The following is a 23,417-nucleotide window of genomic DNA, read 5'->3' on the forward strand; positions in this document are numbered from 1 at the left end:
CCCCGCGCCCGGCGCCCTTCGCCATGGACTTGCTGGGAGTTGGGACGGGTCACGGCCGTCGCCCGCGGTCGGCCGCCCGGCCCGGGGGGTCTGCGGGTGCGCGCTCGGCGATGGTGAGGTAGGATGGCGGCCCCGCGCGAGCCCCGCCGGCCGAGCGCCGCGGCCCCCGGGCGGAGCCGCTGACGGAGCGGAGCGCACAGGGGGTGTGGGCGGAGGCCGCCCGGCCGCGCCCGCCCGCCCGCTCGCGCCCGCCGGCGCCCGGCCTCTCTCGCACCGCACTCACTCGCACCTGCCCTCCCGCGCCGACACCATGTCGAAGGCGGCCGGGGGCGCAGCGGCGGCGGCGGCGGAAAGCGGCCCCTCAGCCCCGGCGGCCGGCCCGTGCGCCCCCGCCGCCGTCGCGGAGGACCTGTCCAAAGTGTCGGACGAGGAGCTGCTGCAGTGGAGCAAGGAGGAGCTGATCCGCAGCCTGCGGCGCGCCGAGGCCGAGAAGGTGAGCGCGATGCTGGACCACAGCAACCTCATCCGGGAGGTGAACCGCCGCCTGCAGCTGCACCTCGGCGAGATCCGGGGGCTCAAGGTGAGCGGCGCGGGGTACGGCGGGGCGGGGGGAGTGGGCCGGCAAACTTTCCCCCTCTCCCGCCACAGGTGATGTCTGCCCCCTTCCCCCAGTGCGCGCCCCCTCGCCCCCCTCTCCAGCCCTTCACAAAGTTTTCCAAACTTTGCCGGCTTTTTGCTTCCCGCCTCCCCCCCTCCCACGGGGTGTGCTTCCTCGTGTGGTCCTCTGAGATCGGGGGGGAGGTCGGAGCCAAGGACGCTGAAGTCTGGGAGGGGGGATGACGGGCGCACACACGGACCCCCCCCCGCCCCCGAACCAGAATGTGGATGATTTGAGGAGCTGGGTTACAGCCAAGCAGGGGGAAAGAGCCAGGGGGAGCGAATTAGGGCATCTTCGCCTTTGGGGGGTGGGAGATGTAGCTGCCCGGGAGCCACCAGTTCTCAGAGAGCAGAGGGCAAAGAAAGGGCACCAGTGCCGGGGAGGAGAGGCCGTGGCCAGGCGCCACCCAGGATGCTCAGGACGGCCACTGCGCAAGCGAGCCCAGGCTCTGCCTCCGATCTGCCCAGGGACCCCGTGATGTGCACCCCCCCCCGCCCCCCGCTTGATGAACACCATCACCTTACAACCCTCTGCAATTCATGGCCAGCTTGACTTCAATCTTATCCGGCCTGGAGCGAGGTGGGGCGGGGCGCGGAGTCGAAGGCTCACGACGTGGACCAGGTGTGACAAGTGTAGGCTCGTGGCGCCCTCTTTTTGAACCTGCCCCCCCTCTGCTGTCAGCACCAAGGGGCTGGACCCCAAGCCCCACCACTAACTTTCTGCTCCCCTCGGAGAGCTGGGAAGGGGCCAGCAGTGTGCCCGGCGGGCCGCAGCGGGAGACCAGTGGCCGGGAACCGCCCTGCCGCCGGCACGCACTGCGACCACACGAACTTCCTTTGCTCACAGCACGCCTGCTGCCTCCCGGTATTCCTTCCTCTCATTGTTCTGCTTTTGTTTATAGGAAGCCACACACAAAACGAAAGCGGCCCAGGGACCTCAGGGAGCAAATTCCCGCAGGCACACGCTGTTCTTCTTGCGCCTTTCCACGCCCACCCCGCTTCTCAGGCAGCAGAGGCTGCTGAGGTCATGGTCTCCCAGCTCCAGCTCCAAGATTCTGGGCAAAGGAGGAGCGGGGAGAGGCTGGATGCCCAGGGGTCACTGTGTGCTACCCCAATCGAGGTGGGAGAGGGCTCTCTCCTGAGGCCCAAACTCACTGTCATGTATGTGTTCCAGAGTAGATGCAGTGGAGACAGTTCCTACAGTCAGGCAGATCCCAAGGCTTGTGCTTTCCTGTCTTTTAATTCGTTACTAATGGAATACTTATTAGCTACGGGGCTCTTTGGGGACCGGGACAGGCTAACCAATGGGAAAAGAATCTCAGAGGTGGAGTTGAATCCTGAATACCAGCAAGGGGAGTTTGGGTAATTTCTCAGATCTTCATTTTGTTCATGGGTAAAATGCAAATGAGAGTATTTGGGTGTTGTGATAATTAGTTATAACTGTGTAACAGGGGAAGGTTTAATACTGGACTTGACTGCAAAATATGGTGGTTTTCATCAGGGCAGACCATAAATGGATGGCCGGGTATCTCTATGAACTTTTTTTTTTTTTTAAGGCAAAGCTGGTCAATGTCACTCTGCAGTTTAATCTTCCATGGTTTGAGATGTAATGTGACTTGGATGAATTTTTGATCAATTAATCAATTTCCCAAAGATTTTAATTGAATTGAGACTCGACATACTATTGATTATAGATACTTCTGAAAAGCTCTTTTAGGTATTGTGCACTCACTGTATGATGGGCTAGGTATGAGTGGGGGAGGAGAGGTATGGGGGATAGGCTGCCTGGTCTTCACTGTAGTAGCTTCATCTAGAAAAGTAATTGTTAGATTAGTTAAGAGTAATTATCCCCCAAATTGATCTCGAGGTTTGATTTAATGACCTGCATCACAACATCAGGTTTTAAGAGCGATGGAAGCTGGTTACTTTCTGTCACAGGTTACATCTCTGGGCAGCTAGAGGTGGGAGACTCTAAGGCCTCTTGCCCACCCTATTTGTTCAATGGTTCTAAGGCTCTGCTTAGCTGCCAGCATTCTTCATTTTCATCTTTTTGGTTCAGAACACCATATGTGGTTGAGTGACTAAATGGTAGGTATATTAACTTATGTGGCAAAACTGGAAGAAAGAGGTTTTATTTTTTAGTCTCTGAGAATTTGGCAAGCTTAGTTGAGGGCTATAAATGTAGGGTCTCTAAGGCCACAACACTTCTTTTGATGCCTTTTTTTGTTAGCTGACTTTGAAATTTCATTGAAGAAATTTTAAGGCTACTAGATAGAAGTACAGCTATCCAGTCTGGTCAGCTTGGGAAAACTGCTGACTTCTCTTGAGCCTTATATTTCTGATCTACTTAATGGTCATCTTAATTCCACATGAGGCCTTTTGAGAGTTAAATGGTGGATAGATGCAGAAACCCCAGTGAGATTTCATAGTTTCTCAAGGTCACAGAGACACAAACTATTTTAAATAAGGCCCTTTCCTTTCTTTTCCTTTCCTTTCTTTTTTTCCTTCCACTCCTCCCTTTTCTGCCTCTCCTCTCTCTTCTCTTCTCCTCTATTTTCTCCTTCTTTAGCTCTTTCCTTCCCTCCCTTCTCTTCTTTCTGTCCTTTCTTCCACCTCCCTTCTCTCCCTTCTGTCTCCTTCCTTTCTTCTTTCTTAGGGCTAATTCAAATTCTTTGCTTAGCATGCGTGAACTCTCAAGAGATGAAGACAGGCAACTTTGGCTAGGGTTCTGACATTTGAAGGAACTGGATTCTGCCAGAGCACTTTGGGCTGCTGAGCATGTATCAATATGCAGGTTATTCTGACCCAGAATGCTGGTTGGAAGCTGATTGGGGGAAGCTGAGTCTCTGTAGATTTGTGGACACTCTTGTATTAATTTTCCTATTTGTTTCCTAATAGCCTCATTCTGCAGTGAAGGAAAAGAATACAGTACATTTTTTTTCTTAACCATAGATATAGCTCTTGGTAGTCTATAGGCATATGATTTGAAATCTTTTGCAATAGTCTATGAGGTGGGCTTAAGCTTTTAAAAATTAATTTAAAGCCAGGTGTCGGTGGCTCACATCTGTAATTCTAACTACTTGGGAGACTGAGATCTGAGGATTGCGGTTCAAAGTCAGCCCTGGAAGGAAAGTCCATGAGAGTCTTACCTATAATTAACAATCCTAGAGCTGGAAGTAGAGCTCTGGCTCAAGTGGTGGAGCACTAGTCTTGAGCAAAAACCTCAGCTCTGAGCTCAAGCCTCAGGACTGCCCCTTACCCCCCAGCCCCCCCCCCAAAAAAAAAAAACAGTTAATTTTAGATACTTGGATAACATCTGGTGACCTGTGGAAATGTTAAAGCAAACATAGAATTCTGAAGAAAAAAGTCTTAAGTTTTAACATGGCAGATTTGAATAAGCTAGCTCACAAGTAAATAATACTCACAAGAAAAGTGACTCACAGGAAGAGGGAGCAATGATGAAAACAAATGGGCCATGTCTACGCATGCACATGCTATAGAATTCAGAGAAAGTCCTTTCACTTGCTTTAAGAGGATGGTTTCTCTCAAAGACCATGCTACCACCAGTCATGACTTCCTTTCAGTTCTGGATGAATCAGGAGGAGCTATAGGAGAATTACAAGCAAATATTTTCAGTTGGAAATTCAGCTGATGAAGAAGGACATGACTTGAATTTCCTACCAAATTAAACTTAGTGCTGAATACTTTTTGAAGCTTAGAAAGATTAATATTTAGTGTATTTTTGAATACCCACAGCTTCTCATTTTCTCTAAAGCATCACTATTGAGTGATCATGTGCCCTCTTGCTGCTATAGAGCAGGACTTGCCGAAAACAATAGTAAAAATATTTCTCAATAGCTGTAGCTGTAGTCTATTTGGGCCACAAGTCTAGGGCTTTGGAGAGTTGATCAGCCCATAAACATATACTCCAGCTGGTGCTGATGGCCCACACCTGTATTCCTAGCTACTCAGGAGACTGATATCTGAGGATTGCAGTCCAAAGCCAGCCTGGGCAGGAAAAACTGTGAGATTTTTATTTCTAATTAATCATAAAAAAGCTGGAAGTAAAGCTATGGCTCAAAGTGGTAGAGTTCTAGCCTTGAGCAAAAAAGCTCAGGGATAGCACCCAGGCACTGAGTTCAAGCCCCAGTATCACCACTACTCCCACCACCAACAAAAACCCCCCCATATATCGAATGTTCACTGTGTACAAAGTACCATGATAGTATATTGCATGTGCAAAGAAAGGCATCAGACATCTTTCTTCCAGAAGGTTGAGAACTACATGCTCAATGAAAGCTCAGGCCATAAGTGGCAAGTGAGTAGTGTTCTAGTAGTAGGGGAAACCTCTCAGAGGAATCCCTCCTGTAGGTTCATATTGGTGAGAAGGTGATATTGCCTGGCTATAATACACAAACATAATTAGGTGTCATGATTTTTCAACAGAGGGAGCTAAAGGTAGACAGTCAGGAGAAAGTGTTTTAGGCCTGGCTAATGGGTTTATTTGTTTTCTTTTGCAAAGAGGAAGGAGGCATTGGGGGTAGCTGAGCAGGAGAAGCAAAGTACAAAGGAAGTATTTTGAAAATGAGCCTGGTTTAGGAGTGGATTAGAGTCTGTGAGGGAACACAGAGGATGGGCAGAAGCAGGAGGCCAGGTGTGTGTATGTGGCTGTTGGTCAGACTCAGACCTGAGGTAGAAAAGTGTCCACGAGAAACAAAAGGAAGAGGAGGCACTGGAAGTAAAAAACAAACAACAACAACAACAAAAGTCAAACAAATGAGAGTTTCTGGGAAAGCCAATAGTTAAGAGTTGGAGGTGGAAAATAAGCTGCATGGGTTTTTGTCTTCTGGCCTGGAAATACCCTTCCACTTTAGGTCTTAATGACTGTCAAGAAGTGAAGGATGTTTTAAAGTTTTGTTTTTTCATCAGTATCAGAGAAAGTGTTGGAACTAACCTGAATTTGAAAAGGAAGCATGTTTCCTCTGTGAGTATCTTTAGTTTGGGACTGGATGACAGTCATAGGAGCAGAAGTCTTTGTAGGACGCTGTGGCTGCCCTTTTTCCTCCCTCCCAAACTACTGTTTCCTTCACTATTTGTGTGAACAGAAAAGAAAGGGGAAGTTCATAACACACACAAATTATCTTTAAGTAGTTGTATGGAGGAGTTGCCATTCACCAAAGCTGTTTATGAATACAATGCATCTGGCTCAGTGTTACCCCTTTCATCATTTTCTCCCATTCCTGTCAACTCTACCTCTTCCCTCAATTTTTTTTTTTGTTGGTCCTGGGGCTTGAACTCTGGGCCTGGGCACTCTCCCTCAGCTCTTCACCTCAGGGCTAGTGTCTACCTCTTGAGCCACAGTGCCACTTCAAGTGGCACTAGTGGTTAATTGGAGATAAGAGTCTCACAGAGTTTCCTGCCCGGGTTGGCTTTGATCCGCTATCCTCAGATCTCAGACTCTTGAGTAGCTAGGATTACAGGTGTGAGCCACAGGTGCCCAGATCTCAATTTTCTTAATTTTGTAGAATACGCACTGAATTTTATGACTGCATTTGCTTCGGCTTCTTCTCTTCCTGTACCCATCTCACTCTTCTTGATTTCCTCTGTCCCCTTTTGGGAACCAGTTTCCTGTTATTTAACACACTTTTGCATTCCTTAGTTTCTGGTTTCTGTGGTAGAGGTGCTGTGTTCTGGACACAGAGATGGATAGAATAGATGAGATCTATTTCATGACTTCAGTGGGGATGGAGAGCTGTAGTAACAGGCACACTCATGCACAGGTGGCTACACTGCGGTCAGCACAACAGAGGGAAAGTCTAAGGGGAATTAGGTAGAAGTGGACTTCTTCACAATGGCTTCTTTGGTTAGTAAGCACTAACCAGAAAGCATTAATAGTCATATAGAAGTCTAGGAAAACATTGGAGTGAGAGAGGAGAAGGGCTTACCCTTTAGGACCTAAAACCAAGTCCAGGAGAAGTGGCCCTCAGTGCTTGATGCCAATCTTCACTCCTGCCCAACAGGCTCTTTGTTGATATCCATTGTTTCAGATTTCTTCACTCACATGTTTGCTCTTTCATTTAATCAAAATTACTGTTCAGATGTTTCTTTTCTATGCAGGGGTGCCTTCTCTTTAAAAAAAAGTATTTTTTAACCTGCTTTATTCCCCTCCCCAGCAAATTTCATTATGTGACATAATATTTTAAACTTGTTTTTGACATCCTTTTCCACCAGAATGAAAGCTGTTGGATGTCAAGTCTTTGTCATGTCCATTGATATATCTCTGCCGTTGGACTGTACCTGACATATAATTGATGCTTACTAATGAATGAACAGCAGGAGAAGTACACTGAATGGGAGCATTTGGCTCTTGTGAGAATGGGGGGATTTTGCTCCATGTTCTAAGGGCAACAAGAAGCTATTAAAGAATTTTTAACATGTGAGTGGCAAGATGAACTGAACTTTGGAGGATGAGTCCCGAAGACCTGTTGGGCTCTGAAGTGGAAAATGAAGGAGGAGGATGTCAGGGGCAACCTCATCTTGTCACCATGAGCAGTGGGGTGGATGGAAGTAGCTTTTGCCGAGAGATGTGACTTGGAGAGCTGGGTTAGGAGATCAAGAGCTCATTGTGGCTAATGTCAAGTGTGAGATGCCTGGCAGATGTCCAGGTGAGTGTGGCAAGTAGGGGTCAGATGTGTAGGACTGAAATGCCACTAGAGGGCAATTGTGCATCTCCCTAGTGGGGTCACTGTCATTGCTCATCCCCTGTCATTGGAGACCTGAGCAAGGCTTCATTTGCCCAGTGGAAAGAAGTGCTGTCTCAGAGCCCCTAAACATGTTATAGATCAAAATCTCCCATTTTTCTTTCTTAAGGGTAGGGCAGATGAGCCTTGTTTTCCTCCAGACTGATTGCCTGTTGATCAACGAACTGGCTAGCTCTCTAAATATTGATGGGGTCATCTTGGACAAGTGAAGCTTTATGAGATCCAGTTTCCTTTTTTATAAAAGAACCATAATCACTATCCCCTGTATTTGGTGTTATTAGACAAAATAATACAAGTATTATACAGGGGAAATAGCTGATAGCTATTATTTAAACATTAGTAGCTAGTTACCATCTTTTTTCTATTCCCATTCCACTTCTTCCCTTAATATTCCAGAGACATCACCATTTCCAGGCTGTCCTGATCCCAGGAACTCCGAACTCACAATACCTTCCATGTGGTACTTTCCTTGGACAGTTCTCTCTCTCTCTCTCTCTTTTCAGGATATTAACCAGAAACTCCAGGAGGATAACCAGGAACTGAGGGACCTCTGCTGTTTCCTGGATGATGACCGGCAGAAAGGCAAGAGGGTGTCCCGGGAGTGGCAAAGACTGGGCCGCTACACGGCTGGGGTGATGCACAAGGAAGTAGCTTTATATCTGCAGAAGCTGAAGGAGCTGGAGGTGAAGCAGGAGGAAGTGGTGAAGGAGAACATGGAGCTCAAGGAGCTTTGCGTGCTGCTGGATGAGGAGAAAGGAGCCGGCTGTGCAGGCAGCCGCTGCTCCATCGACAGCCAGGCCAGCTTGTGCCAGCTGACAACCTCCACTGCACCGTATGTGCGGGATGTGGGTGACGGCAGTAGCACTTCCAGTACGGGCAGCACCGACAGCCCTGACCACCACAAGCATCATGCAAGTGGTGGCAGTCCTGAGCACCTGCAGAAGCCCCGGGCCGAGGGGAGTCCTGAGCACTCCAAACACAGGAGCACCAGCCCTGAACATCTGCAAAAACCCAGGGCCTCTGGCACCCCAGATCACCCCAAAGCACTCAAAGGACCTAGCCCTGAGCATCATAAGCCCTTATGCAAGGGCAGCCCTGAACAACAGAGGCACCCACACCCAGGGAGCAGCCCTGAAATGCTGCCCAAGCATATGCTCAGTGGAAGCCCAGAACATTTCCAGAAGCACAGGCCGGGGGGCAGCCCGGAACATGCCAGGCACAGTGGAGGGAGCCCTGAGCACCTTCAGAAACACACGCTTAGTGGGAGCCTGGAGCACCTGCCCCGACCCAGGGGCACCAGCCCGGAGCATCTCAAACAGCATTATGGTGGAAGCCCTGATCACAAACATGGAGGAGGAGGAGGCGGAGGAGGAGGAGGAGGAGGAGGTGGAGGCAGCGGTGGAGGCAGCAGGGAGGGCACCCTCAGACGGCAGGCGCAAGAGGACCTGTCCCCCCATCATCGGAATGTCTACAGTGGCATGAACGGTGGGTCAGTATGTGCTGGGGAGCTGCTTTGGGGCAACACAGTAGAGTTAGGTCTGATGAAACACTTCTCCATGAGAGCAGGAAGTGCAGGGGTGAGGGGTGGGCTGAGAGGAAGGAGGGGACATTTGTCCTGAGAAAGTGTTGTGTGTTTCTTTTGTTCAATTTGGATTTGTTGTTTAATTGTGCCGGTCGTGGTGCCTAAACTCTGGGCCTGGGCGCTGTCCCTCAGCTCTTCAGCTCAAGGCTAGCGCTCTACCACTTGAGCCACAGTGCCACTTCCGGCTTTTTTTTTTCTTCTGCTTATGTGGTGCTGAGGAATCGAACCCAGAGGCTCATGAATGCAAGGCAAGCGCTCTACCACTGAGCCACCTTCCCAGCCCCTGGATTTGTTGTTTTGTTCAGCAGTTAGACATGTAAACCTGGAGCAGGACCAATAATTTTAAGGACCCCGAGTTGCCAGGATGAAGTCTGCTTTGTGCTGGGTAAAAACAATAGCCTTTGATCTTGACCTTGAGCATTTTCCTCCTTCTATGAGGATTTCTTGTGCAAAGGTATCCAAATGCTGTTTGAATCTAGTCACTAGCTCACATCCAGGAAGAAATGAATATATTTACTATGAGAAACACATTCAACAAAGAAATACCTTGTGCCTAAATAGGCTTGAGGTTGGTTTGCTTGATGGCCTGTAAATGCACCTGTTTCTTGAGAATTTTCTCCCTTGTGCTGGACCCAGTAGCATAAGTGGGTGACTTTTGTGAACAATTTACTTCCCTATTTACTCAAAGCTCATCAACACTGCCTTTTGGAATAGGGTGATCTTGTGCCTTTCAGGAGACAACTTCTCTGGGTCCCATCAGGTCACTTTATGGTAATATACAGATGTGTGTGAATCCTCCCTCGGTTTTCAAAGCATGATATCCCTGCATTTGCTGAGGTGGCACTAAATCTGAGCTTTTATAAAAACCTTTTGGAAGAGCTTAATTTTCTGCCTCTTGGTTCTGAAACCACTTGGAACTAAAGAGAAAAAAATCATTTCCTCAACAAAACAAAAGAGTGACCCCAGACTACAGTTCTTTTATGTCCCCTATGGTTGAGTTGGAATGCAAATGATTAGTTTTAGCAGCTGTGGCATTTTTTCATTCACATTGTCTAAGGGTTTTCCCCTCTGCTTGAAGGCTGCTCTAGCATCTTGGTGAAGTCAGCTCTGAGCTGTGATGGAGGAGGATGCCAATTTTAGCAGTGACACAAAGGGTAAATTTTCAATATTGTACTTGGGGATTTACCTGTTGGATTCCATTTCATCCTAATCCTTTTCTCATAGTGCTGAAAATTGACTCTGGAAGCTTTGCTTCTAAGGCTTCCAATGTTCTTTTTAAGCACAGATGGAAGTTGGGGAAACTGCCGGTTTTCCCTTTTTCCTGTTGGGAGGTGGTAAGGAGAAGCCAGTTCACCTGATAGGTGGGAACTCCTTGCTGGTACCTTTACTGGGTTTACTGAACCCACATCTCTGGTTCCGAAAGATCAGTAGAGGTATTCTGATTACTATGGCCTTGGATATCTTGTTCTCCAAAATAGATGGAAAGTCATTACCAAAGGTATTTTGGTTGTGTTACTATTATGAAATAGGTCATTGGTCATGATGCTTGTCCCCAGGGGTGGCTTAGCAGGCGAATGGGAAGGTAAAGCTAATGACTTTTCCATTTCTTGATTACTTTTTAATGAGCTTGAGAAGTAACTATGTGTACTATTTTAAGGAAACTTGGTTTCTTAAACTGAACGAAAAAAGGAAATACTTAGGGGCAGGTGGCTCACTTACCAAACAATTATTCCCTTTAAATAAAGGGAATAATCCTTTAAATAAATAATTTTATTTGAAAAGTCAAACTATTTTATCTTATTTTGGAAGTATTGGAGTTTGAACGCAGGGCCTCAATTTGCTAAGCAAGAATGATATGTCTGAACCAACAGCCCCGCTTTTCACTGATGGTAATTTTTTGGGGTGGGCAGTCGTGGGGCCTGAACTCTGGACCTGGGTGCTGTCCCTCAGCTCTTCAGCTCAAGGCTAGTGCTCTACCACTTGAGCTACAGCACCACTTCTGGCCTTTTCTGCTTATGTGGTGCTGAGGAATCAAACCCAGGGCCTCATGCATACGAAGCAAATACTCTACCACTGAGCCACCTTCCCAGCCCCAGCTGCTGGTCATTTTTTTTTTTTTTTAATTGTGAAAATACTGTACAGCGAGGTTACAATTACATGGGCAAGATAATGAGTACATTTCTTATCAAGCATTGTAGCCTCCTCCTTTGTTTCACCTTCCCATCCCATCCTCCCCCCAACTACTCCCCCCACCCAACCATCCTTCCCCCCCCCACCAAAGTTGTAAAGTTCGTTTTCAACATAACGACTTGTACGTCTCATTGTTGCAATGGGTCCACCTGTATCCCCATTTAAACGATTTGTTTTTTTCCCTTCCCCTCCACAAATTATAACAACATCAAATACAGTGAAAGCAGGGGTTATACCATGGCAACAAAGCAACAAAGAAATAAGCTTATAAATGTGTTAGAAACAATCGCATGAAAGAAAAAAACATTTGAATACATATCTTAGGGTTCATTTCTCTAACATCAACTTAACTGACCTTTTCTGCTTGACTCAGACATATACTAGTTATCGCAAATAAGGGAAACCATGGGACCTATGTTTCTTTGGGCCTGGCTTACTTCACTTAATATAATTTTTTCCAAGTCTTTCCATTTCCTAACAAATGGGGCAATGTCATTCTTTCTGATGGAGGCATAGAATTCCATTGTGTATATATACCACATTTTCTTGATCCATTCATCTACTGAGGGGCATCTGGGTTGATTCCATATCTTAGCTATGGTAAATAAGGCTGCAATAAACATAGTTGTGCTGGTAGCTTTAGTGTAGTCTTGTTTGTGAACATTTGGGTAAATGCCCAAAAGTGGGATTGCTGGGTCATAGGGGAGCTCTATGTGGAGTCTTTTGAGGAACCTCCATACAACTTTCCAAAGTGGTTGGTTGCTGGTCATTTTTAAGACAGAGTCTCTTTTTCTGCCTGGGCATGTGTCTGGACTGTGATCTGCCTATTTAGGCTTCTCATAGTTGCCTGGGATGACAGAAACACATTATTATAACCAGCTTTCTTCTGATCAGATGGAGTTCTTGGACTTTTTTGCCTGGCTAGCCTGGAACCATGCCCTTCCAATCTCAGCCTTACAAAGAGCTAAGATTAAAAGCATGAGGTACCTGAACTTGTCTTATTGCTATTATTTTAGTGATGAGTTATTTTGTGTAGATTTATTGGATAAAATGTGATGTTTTGATCTGTATGTGCAATGTGGCATGATTAAATCAAGATAATCTATCCATCATCTTACTTTCCTAGCATTTTTATGATGAATCATTTGAAATTTACCTTCTTAATTATTTTGGGGTGCATATTACATTCATCAACTACAGCCACCCTGTTGTACAACAGAACTGAAAGCGTATTCTTTCTACCTATAACTCTGTTTCCCATTGATTAACAACTCCCCATTTTTCCCTTCCCACTGTCCTAAAGCTAGAAATCCTCAACTCCATGAGATTCCACATAGAAGCGAGATGATGTGACATTTTTATTTCTGAGTCTGGCTTTTTTTACTTAACAGTTTTATCATGTTGTTGCACATAATAGTATTTCCTTCTTTTTTTATGACTGAATACTATTTCATTATATATATATATATATATATATATATATATATATATATATATATATATATATATATAACACATTTTCTTCATCAATCTATTGATAAACACTTAGGCTGATTCCGTATCTTGGCTAGTGTCATTACTACTACAGAAACTATGTCAGTGAAGATAACTCCTGTACATATTGATTTCAGTTCCTTAGGATATATTTTCAGAAGTAGAATTAGTAGGTCATATTATAATTCTGTTTTTAGTTTCTTTTCTTTTTTTGAGAAACTACTGTTCTGCTTTCCACAATAGCTATCTTATAGCTTTTATTTTGCAATTAACAGTGTATCCCTTTCTCCCTATATTTTTCCAACATTTCTTTTTGCCAAGAGAGCAGTGTGTGTGTGTGTGTGTGTGTGTGTGTGTGTGTGTGTGTGTGTGTGTGTGTGTGTGTGTGTGTGTGTGTGTGTGTGTGTGTGTGTGTGTGTATCTCAAAAAGTAGCTAGGTTGGCCTCAAACTCCTGATTTAGTTGAGTGTTGGAATTACAAGCATGAGCTTATCTTTCTTTCTTTTTTTTTTTTTTTAATAAAAGCCATTTTAACAGGTATAACTCATTAAAGTTTTAGTTTACATTTTTCTAATGATTAATGATGCTGAGAATATTTTCATGCCTATTGAGAAAGACCTCTTCATGTCCTTTGCTCATTTTTAAATTGGAACATTAGTTTTCTTAGTATTGAATTGAGTCCCTTATATACTATGGATAATAAACCTCTATCAACTGTATGGGTGGGTTGCGAATGTAACCTTGTGTTCTGTGGTAGGTATGTCCTTGCTGTAGAGGCTGTTTTAGCTTGGTGTAGTCCCATTTTTCTCCTTTTGCTTTTGGTTGCCTGTGATTTGAGGATGATATCCAAAATGTTATTGCATAAGCTAGTGCCGTGGAACTTGACTTCTATGGTTTGTTTCTTCTAGAAATTTTAGAATTTCAGGCCTTATATTTAACTCTTTAATCCATTTTGGTGATTTGATGGATTTTTGTGTTTGGTATATGGTGTTTGCAGTTTCCTTTTTATGTTTGTTTGCATTGAGATTTGCATTCATAGCCTCTTGTTTGCTAGGCAGGCCCTATATTACTTGAGTCTACTCCTGAATCTCTTTTAGCTTTGGTTGTTTTTGAGATAGATAAGATCTTGTCTTTTTGTCTAAGCAGTTTTGGATTGTGATTCTCCTACTTAAGCTTTTGGCAGCTGTGATTACAAATATGTGCCACTACACCTAACTTTATATTGTGTGTGTAGTTTTATATATAGTTATATATAGTATATAGCTATATATATTCATGTTATAGTTATATATACACACACTCTATAACTCTATAACTCTATAACTACATAACTATAAAACTATAACTATATAACTATAACTATATATATATATATGGGCTTAAGGATTTATTTTTGCCATTTCTGTGAAAAATGGCATTGGGATTTTGACGAAGATTGCATTGATTACTTTGGGGAGTTATGGACATTTTCAAATTATTCTACCTACCATGAATATGAAATATCTTTATATTTCTTTAATTCCTTTATCAGTGTTTATAATTTTGAGTATATAGGTCTTTTACCTTCTAGGTTAAATTTATATCTAATTTTTGTTGCTATTGTAAATGGGATTTTAAAAAATTTCCTTGTTGGATAGTTTGCTATGACTATATAGAAATGTTACTAATTTTTATATGTTGATTTTGATTCTGCAACTTTACAAAATTTGTTTATTGGGACAAATTACTTTTAGCGGAGACTTTATGAATTTCTCCATGTCATCAGCAAATAGTGCAATTCAATTCTTCCTTTCCTATTGCCTTTTATTTCCTTCTCTGGCCTAAATGCCTAGGCAACGATTTCCATGACTATGTTGAAAGGAAGTGGTGAGGATGGGCATCTGAGAGGAAGGCTAAGGTATGGTTGAGAAGGATGTTAACCATGGTTTTGGCTTTTATTGTATGGAGCCATCCTTCAGTACCTAATCTGTTGACACATTTTTATGATTAAATGATGTTGAATTTTGACATTCTTTTCATGCTCTTATGAATCTTTAATGCTTGATTTAACTTAAAATTTTGTAGGTACAACTTTTAGAGAATAACTTACATTAAGTAATCTGTAAAGAAGCACTTTAGAAGCATTTTGATCTTATTAGTTGAAATGCAATAGTTGTTTGTGTTCCTCCTATGTAAAGACTGTAGCTCATTACTGCCTGTTTCAAGGTAAACTTAGTGGGTTGGGGAAACTTTTCTTGAGATTTAACCATGTAATTCATTACAAATTTGGTACAATAAGCTACATTATAGAATAACCATGCTGGTCATTTCTTGTGTCTCCTTCAAATTTTCTCATTCGTATGTGACAAGCTTACTGAGAGCTGATATCGCACTAGAGAATATTTACAGTACATTTGCATTGCATTTTTATTTCTGTAATTAATTGGAAAATGAAGTGGCACAATGTGATGTTTATGGATTATCAGAGTATAAACTTGGGCATCGTATTTATCCTGCTGTTACAAATTAATTTTTGATATGGATGGTAAGACATGCCTTTTCATACTTGTAAATTCCACACAATTTGTGGGAATCATTGGAGTAAAAACAGATAAGAACCAGGTGTGGGATTAACCCTGAATTGCAGATCTACTGAGTCATTTCTAGAGCTGTTCTTTTTGGGGTTGGTAGGAGCTATGAATGATTTGGATCAGGCTTTGTATATTTTTATATGAACAGAAAACAGGTGGAAATAAGTAGAAAGACTGCACTGTGGCAGATGGACCTGAGCTGGAAAATGTATCCCAGGCTATTGTCCTACTTGTGAGGTGTTGCTTTCTTTTCAAACAGATCACTCTCGAACTGGGAGCTCACATGTGGAAATGATTCACTTGTGTTACATAAGAAGCACTTTGGAAGCATTTTGACCTTACTGGTTGAAATGCAAAAGTTGTTTGTGTTCCTCCTAAAATCTTCAGGCTTTTTTCTTTGTTTGGTGAAAGTATCTCTGGAGATAGAAAGAGCAGGCTGTTTCTCCCAACAACTCTTCATTTAGTTGAGATGAGAGTGTTTCAACAGCTGCACTAAGAGATCAGGTAATTCATTGTGCATTAGGGGAGGTTGAACAGCTTCCTTGGGTTCTACCCAGTAGCAGATAAAAAAAAAGTCTTCAGATACTGACAAATGTTACAGGGTAAGCTGTATGAACATTATCACTGGTCACTGGTTTGTTTGTTCTTTTGAGACAAGTCTCACTGTGGGGCGCAGGCTGGCCAGGAATGTGCTGTGTTCCTGCCCCAGCCACTTGAGTGTTGGGATTACAGGAGTGTACCATCAATCCAGCCAGTCCTAGTGGATTCATTGTATTTTTCAATCTCATTGCAGAATAAGAATGAAATCCCTGTGGAAGCTTTGAAAAAGGACTGGTGGTCAAGTGCTGAGATATGCAAATTGAGTTTATCTGACATTGAGCCTGAGCACTTTTAGTTTTTTCTTTTTATGTTTTTTTTTATTGTAAAGATACTGTACAGAGGGGTTACAGTTACATGAGTAAGGTAATGAGTACATATCCTATTGAGCATTGTTACCCTCTCCTTAATTTTTCCTCTACCATCCCTTCGCTCCCCACCTCCCCAACTCTTCCCCCCTCCACCCCCCGCAAGTTGTAAAGTTCATTTTCAATATAGTGCCTTGTACATCTCATTGTTACAGTGGGTCAGCCTGTATCCTTGTTTCAGCATTTTGTTATTTCCTTTCCCCTACCCAAATTAGAAAAATGTATATACAAGATGCAGGGCACCAGAATCAAATACAGTGACAATGGGTTATACCCTGGGGGAAGAACATACAAAAGAAACAAAAAAAAATCACATAGTGCATTAAAAACAACAATGGCAGGGTCTTAAACTGTCTTTTTGTATTTATTTTTAAAACCTTCATACTTCACCAGTGTATTTTACACATGCATAGTTGTCACCATACTTGATTTTGGTACCCTGAGCACTTTTCAAAGATAGCTTCTTAGGTGATGAGTAAGAACCACTCAGGTGGAACCTACTGTCTGTACAAGAGACTGTTGCTCAGGTGAGTAGATGTGAGTAAAAGTCTCAACTCCAAAAAGCCTCCTAGGAAGAAGAGTGTTGACTTCTCCATTTTTCTTTGGTAAATTCCAGCACTGAGAAGGACCCACCCTAGCTGAGACTGTGAAACTTGACCCCTTTTAACTCCAGGCAAAGCTATCTGATCATGCACAACTTTGTGAGATGAGGGGTTGGAAATTTATGTTTTTGGTGGGTGGGATTGTTCTGTAAATTTACTAATGCTGGCATATGAGAAGACTGTGTTAGCTTCTAGTGCCATTACATCCAGATGGCAAATAAAACACCCAAGTTTCTCACCAGTTACAGTGGGTGTAGGTGTTACTTGTAGATCATTATCCTGTAAGGCTAACAAGAATTTGCCACAACTGAATAATGCATTTCGAATCTGCCCTTGATTTTAATACTGGTCCTTATATTCTGTTGAAGCAGATAATGAGGATACAGAGTGGTCTTGTCCATGAGAGGTAAGATATATCCTGTCCATGGAGGAACTCAGCAGGATTTCCATGAAGCAGAGTGGTCTGGGAATTAAGTTGATAGTGTGACTAATCATTTTCATAAATCTTTTATTTTGCTTTGAGAAAATCAGAACATCACTTACAAATATATTTGGAAAATAAATACTGAACATCTCCTGTGAGAAAAAGTTCAAGGGTTATAGTTATAGAATATTAGCACTGATTTTAATTGATACTCTGTAAGTATATTTATGGGAACTGACATATTGGTGGTTAAAGAAATAATTTTCTGTTGTTGTTCTTTAATCTTCAGTATGGAAATTTGGTAATCTTAGATGCACTTGATAGGATATTAAGAGGTTTTGAGATGGGGCTGGGAAGGTGGCTCAGTGGTAGAGCGCTTGCCTTGCATGCATGAGGCCCTAGGTTCGATTCCTCAGCACCACATAAGCAAAAAAGAAAAAAAAAAGTTTTGAGATATGATTTTTATTGTGTTATCTTTGTATGTGCAAAGCATATTATATTAATCATAAAAATGTTTTAATTTGATAACATAGAAAACTTAGTATTAGAGGCATTTACTTATAAAACTTGCAAGGAGCAAACTATTAGAAACCTAAATAGCACACAAAGGTATTATCTAGTGTAATGTTTTCAACTCCAGTGGAAATAATAGCACAAAACTATAAATATTCTTTATAAATATTCTTTATGTGTAGAGGGTCATTTTCATGTTTTCCTGAAGGAGATTGACTAACAATGCTGTGTATATTATATATTTATATACATTTTGATAACTCTAATATTGCATCTGAAAAATGCAAAATATTCAGTTGCTTTTGTTTAGTCAAACAAATGCATCTGGCATCCAGTCACATAAGCTAGTAATTGCTATGAATTAAAAATCTCCTTCAACTGATTATGATGCTGTCCTTTTAACTAACTGAAATCAATTAAATGTTTATGTTTTCTGGCTCATTGAAACTTTTCAGAATCTATGATGGGACACAATATGATCATTGAGTTAGTGATGCATTTATCATTTCATTTTAACTGAAATAACCTAAAACAAAGCATGGGGAAGTGAAAACAGGCAATGAATTATCCCTTTTATCAGGTACAACTTTTCACAAATTTCAAATGAATAGCAATACATGAAAACATGTTTATAAGTACATGAATATGCAGTACAAGTTTAAATGTGTAGGACTATCTAGTTGTTCATGGTGAAGGTATACTGTTGTGGACATATGCTGTAGGCATCTTAGTCAAGCTCCGCTGGTCAGAAGTTAAAAGTATGAAGTCAGATTTTTGTCAAAGCTTTCAGAAATTAAATAATGGTCATATTTTACTTGTCCAGTATATGTTTGATGACAGTAAAATTTCCTGGCTAAAGTGTATGGCTTTTGGCTGTTAAACTTCTTTCTCAATTTTAACCACTTTTGCTGATTAGGAGCAGAACTGTGTCTATACTAAATGGTCCTGTATGGATATCTCCCTCCCCCCCAATATCTCCTTCAAAAAGAAGTAGCAATACCATACTGCTAGCTGTAGGTTTTCAGACCCTCAGCAGGCCTGACTCATTTTATAATTTCTACATTCTGCTCTACTGTTTATAATGGCCAATCATATTTTTGAACGTAGGTAGCATATGTGTATATTCATGTTTAATAAAACAATAAATGGCCTTGAGGTATCCTTCTGTGAGTAAAGTGCATGGTTTACTTATATTCTGTGTTTTGACTATACTTCAGATAATTGAGGTATTTCTGTAATAGTATAAGAATTCAAGTATTTACATCTTGGGACTTAGGCATAACCAAGTTGCCTTGAATGATAGTTTAATGCATACTATTTAATGGTGAACATTATGTTTACTTGCAAAAAGTACTAATTTTGAATTTGAGTTAGAAAAATAGAATAGTTTCATGTTCAGAAGTGGGCTGATTTTTTTAAGAGAGGTAGGAAACTTGAGACTTAATATCAAGACTAGACCATGGGATACTTGAGAATCCAGACATGAAATCTCAGTGCTAATTTGTAAGAGTCTGTAATCTGCAAGAGTGAGGTTCAAGTTACTGCTGCTCCTGGCACAAATTGCTTTCTCTTTAGAGTGTCATTCAAGTGTTTCCAATAGAAAGAATTGCTGCTCTTTCTGAGGTAGAGGATCCTTAAACAGCAGAGAGGCAGAAGTGGTGTTGAGAACAGGGGAAATGGCAGAGGAGGAAGTAGGTCGCATTATCATCTTTGAAAGGCAAGAATAATGGTAATAACTGGGTTATGTGCTGTTTATTGACAGTGTTCACATAATGAAGAGTTATGTGAATGATGGAGCTTCTATTACCCAAATTTATATAGAAGAGGACAAGAAGTCTTGGAATTTTTGTCCTCCTCTCAGTTGAAGGTATCATACATTCAATTAAGATAAATGAAACAGAACCTATATGTTTCAGTTTATTTTTCAGAACCTTGGTTATTTATGTCTTCTGTAGGCTTTCCTATGAAGCAGGGAAAGAAGTTGGGTTAGTAATTGCTCAAAAACTATATTAGCATTATGTGTGCTCTTTCCCTTCCTTCTTTCTTCTCTGCTTCCCTATCCTTTCCATCTTTCTCATTTCCCTACCCACAGATCCTATAGGGTACCTACATTTACATTTAATAAAACATTAAATGATTTGAATTAAAAGACATTGAACAATCCCCCATCTTTTACTTTCGTTTTTAGCTATGTCAAGATGAATCTCTTTAGAATCTGGCAAACAAAAAAGATTTATAGCACTACTTTGCCTGCTCATATGGTTGAGGGATAGAATTATTTTAGTTAACATTTGATGATCAGGTATTAGAAGGCAGTCTCTGATGTTTCCTGAGTTTTGTTTTCTAGTCAAGTTTATGCATCCCTATATTTAGCTCAGAATTTTGTCTCTGGTCTTGATTATAAAGGAAATGGAAAGATCTCCTTATATTTCTCCTAACTGTGATTCTTTGGCTTTTAGAGAAATATCTACTCTGGGTTGTGAATAGTTTTAACTTTCTAAGTATTACTAGTTGATTAAAAATGTAAGAAGCCTAAATTGCTTTTGAATGCACGATATGTTTTTTATAAGAATGAAAACCCCATTGTGTGTGTGTGTGTGTGTGTGTGTGTGTGTGTGTGTGTGTGTATGTGTGTGTGTATGTGTGTGTGTTTATGTGTGTGTGTGTGTATGTGTGTGTGTATGCAGTCATATGCTCTATAACTGATGTTCTGGTCAATACCGGACAAACCTATAAGGTGGTGGTTCCTTAAGATTATGATGGGCTGTGGAGTTCCTACTGCCTAAATATCTTCTGGCTTTTTCTGCTTATGTGGTGCTGAGGAATTGAACTCAGGGCCTCATGCATGCAAGGCAAGCACTCTCCCACTGAGCCACCTTCCCAGCCCATGCCTAAATATCTTAATTGCGTATCTTTTATGTTTATGTACTCAACTACTTTCCATTTTTGGACACAATAATATGATGACCATGGTTGTAGCCAAGAGCAATAGATTATACTGTATAGCCTGCATGTGTAGTTGCTTAACTATGTAGGTTTATAGAAGAACATTCTAATGTTTTCATAATGACAAAATCACCTTTTCTTCAAACATCTCTATCATTAAGTGATGGATGATTTTATGTGTTTATGGCTGTTTTCTTATTCATTTGAAAATATTTTAACTGTAAAGAATAAGAAGTAATTAGGACAATATAATTGTGTTTACTTTATAAAGATACAAAATCATGGAACTTACACCTATAAAGCATTTCCATTAGCTATATAAATTATTTAACATTTCTGTATTGTGAGTGTGAAAACTGATTTCTAGTTTAGTGAATTGCCCAAGGCTACTTTCCAATTAGTAGAGGGCTAGAAAGAATCAAGCTACTCCCAGAGCACAGAACCAGTTTTATAAAGTAGGAATTTATTTTTCTAGTCTTCAAGGCTACTTGTGGTAGGGGTTATTTTAGAGGAGTAGAGAACCATTCCTTTCAGAAATTCTAGAAAATCAGAAATGTTCAATGAAAAGTGTGTGACAGGTGGCCATCACAAGAGTAGACTCTGGCTTAGAGAATTGCTAAAGAAGAAAAACAAAATGACCTAGAAAATGAGCTCAGCTTATTTCCCAGGGGTTTCTGGCTTATCCCAGTGTGTGCAGTTCATAGGTGGATGGACTACTGCCTAATCCATTCTTCATAGAAAGAGTTTTCCTACTCCTAACCTAAAAGTCTAATAACCTTACTGCTCACATGAACCTACCCCTCCTCCCCGCGGTCACATTCCTTTCAGATAAGCATTCTTGGGAACTGAGACTGACCTTCCTCTGGTCCTCATCCAATCACAGCCACATGCTGTGGGAGAAGTGTCAGTTTCTGGACTACTAGAAACAGAAGGGAAAGAGACCAGGAGCAAAGGGATCAGCCAGTTGGCATTACCAACTGCTCTTAAGCATCTATGTGTGTGGGGGTGGTGGTGGTGCTTTAATAACTCAGCTTGCTGCAAACAAATGAATTAAACTAGTTATTTTGATTTGTGCTCCTATAGGCAGAAGTAAAGTATACTTATATCCACTTTTGATAGCATTTAAAAGGTCAGAATATCTGAGTTACAGATTTTTGTTCCTAGCAGCTTGGTCTATTGAGCCACTCTTGAAAATCCAAATTTACCATGTTCACTAATTTAACATTTCTCTCATTTCCTTAGACAATAAGAGCCAGTACACCCTTCTACCCAAACAGAATAAGACCTCTAAAGTTGAGTCATTATTCATATCTGTAGATGATGGATTAGATGTGATTTAACAGGAAAGTGAGGTTGGTGTCAACTTGTAATATAAAAGAAAAGGAGTAGACAAAGACAATTCAATTGAGAGACATCAGTTTGTAAAGAGGAACATAAAAGAATTTAAAGGAATCTGTTGGTTGAACTGTGCCTTCTGTTAATGGTCTTATGCTATTCATTATTATAGAAACTCAGCAGAATCATCCTTTTTATGGAGCTATGGGGGAAACTGACTGGTTTTATTGGCTTGTTTTACATAGGAGAACACTTATGAAGAAAGTACATTTGTAATTATGATTAATTGAAGTCCAGGAAGAAGCATCCAGGTGGTTTGCCATGAATAGCTCCCCTAGTAGGTGACTTCCATGAGAAATCATTTAGAATAAAGCTTTTCTTAATCTGTAGACAAAAAGTTGCTAATTTTTACTGTATCTCTTTAGCACTTAAAATCAGTTCTTCAGTCCTTCATATCTTAAAACTATGTACCAAGTGGATTTAATCTTTCATTTCATTGGCTTTTATCTTTGTATAAAAAATGCCCATAGAAATGCTTATTGGTCTAGCACTTAAGCCTCGTTGAAGGAAAGATTTATGCCTGAGTCTATATAGTCATGTTTAATACAACAGTCACTGATTAAAAAAAGAGTGCTAGAATGCTGCTATTTCACCTATTCACAAAATGTATCTAGTTATTTTTATATCTATGAGTATCTGTATGAAATTTCATCCATATGTTAAAGCAATATGGAGATACCCATCCTTAAATTGGCATATGGCATATAACTTCACTTGCAGATTTAAAGAACAGTTTTATAAACCTCCTTCAGCTAAATTCCCTTTTAATTGTGAATAAAATGCCATTTATTTAAATGTTGCTTTAAAAACACTTTAAAAATCATTTATTTAAATTTCATACTGAGTGAAAAAATAAATTGCCTGAAACAGTATAACACATTCAGCTTCACAAAGGACTTGGTGACACACTTACCCAGCTGGAAATTTAGATACAGAAATGTTTTTGCCACTTTCTTGCTGTGTGACCTTTAGTACATCATCAGTTTCTGGGGCAAAATAACTTTTCTACCAGGTAAAGGGCTAGGAGAGAGATTTTTCTAAGTCAGTAAACTCAGAATTTGGATTTTTACAAGTAAATAAAACCTGAGGAAAAAAACCTGAAATTGCCAGCTTTTTACTTTGTTATGTGTTGACAGTAATATAATTTCATAAATAAAGATCCTCTAAACACTTAAAAATATATACATAATTATTAAAGGGAAGTCTGTTCAAATAAACAGCTGATGACATTGTACTGATATATTGTATTTAAAAAAATAAAGGGTCTGGGAAGGTGGCTCGGTGGTAGAGCACTTGGCTTGAATGCATGAAGCCCTAGG

The 23,417-nt window shown here is 41.3% G+C and overlaps 1 protein-coding gene across 10 annotated transcripts in view; it reads left to right on the plus strand.

Moving 5' to 3' along the window:
• The first annotated feature begins 227 nt into the window (after positions 1 to 227).
• Positions 228 to 23,417, plus strand: part of Ccdc85a (coiled-coil domain containing 85A) — a 184,107-nt gene continuing 160,917 nt past the window's right edge. For 6 of the 10 annotated variants that reach the window (XM_070025669.1, XM_070025670.1, XM_070025671.1 and 3 more), the window contains exons 1-2: positions 228 to 580; positions 7,922 to 8,903. In XM_070025669.1, coding sequence (XP_069881770.1) covers positions 311 to 580; positions 7,922 to 8,903 — 1,252 coding nt within the window. In that variant the 5' untranslated portion in view covers positions 228 to 310. Of the gene's footprint in view, positions 581 to 7,921; positions 8,908 to 23,417 lie in introns of all 10 variants that reach the window. The other 4 variants (XR_011372534.1, XR_011372535.1, XR_011372536.1 and 1 more) reach the window with 2 other exon arrangements.

The sequence above is a fragment of the Dipodomys merriami genome, unplaced genomic scaffold, assembly GCF_024711535.1.
Source record: "Dipodomys merriami isolate MVZ:Mamm:240054 unplaced genomic scaffold, mDipMer1.0.p SCAF_17, whole genome shotgun sequence".
Taxonomy (NCBI): Eukaryota; Metazoa; Chordata; class Mammalia; order Rodentia; family Heteromyidae; genus Dipodomys; species Dipodomys merriami.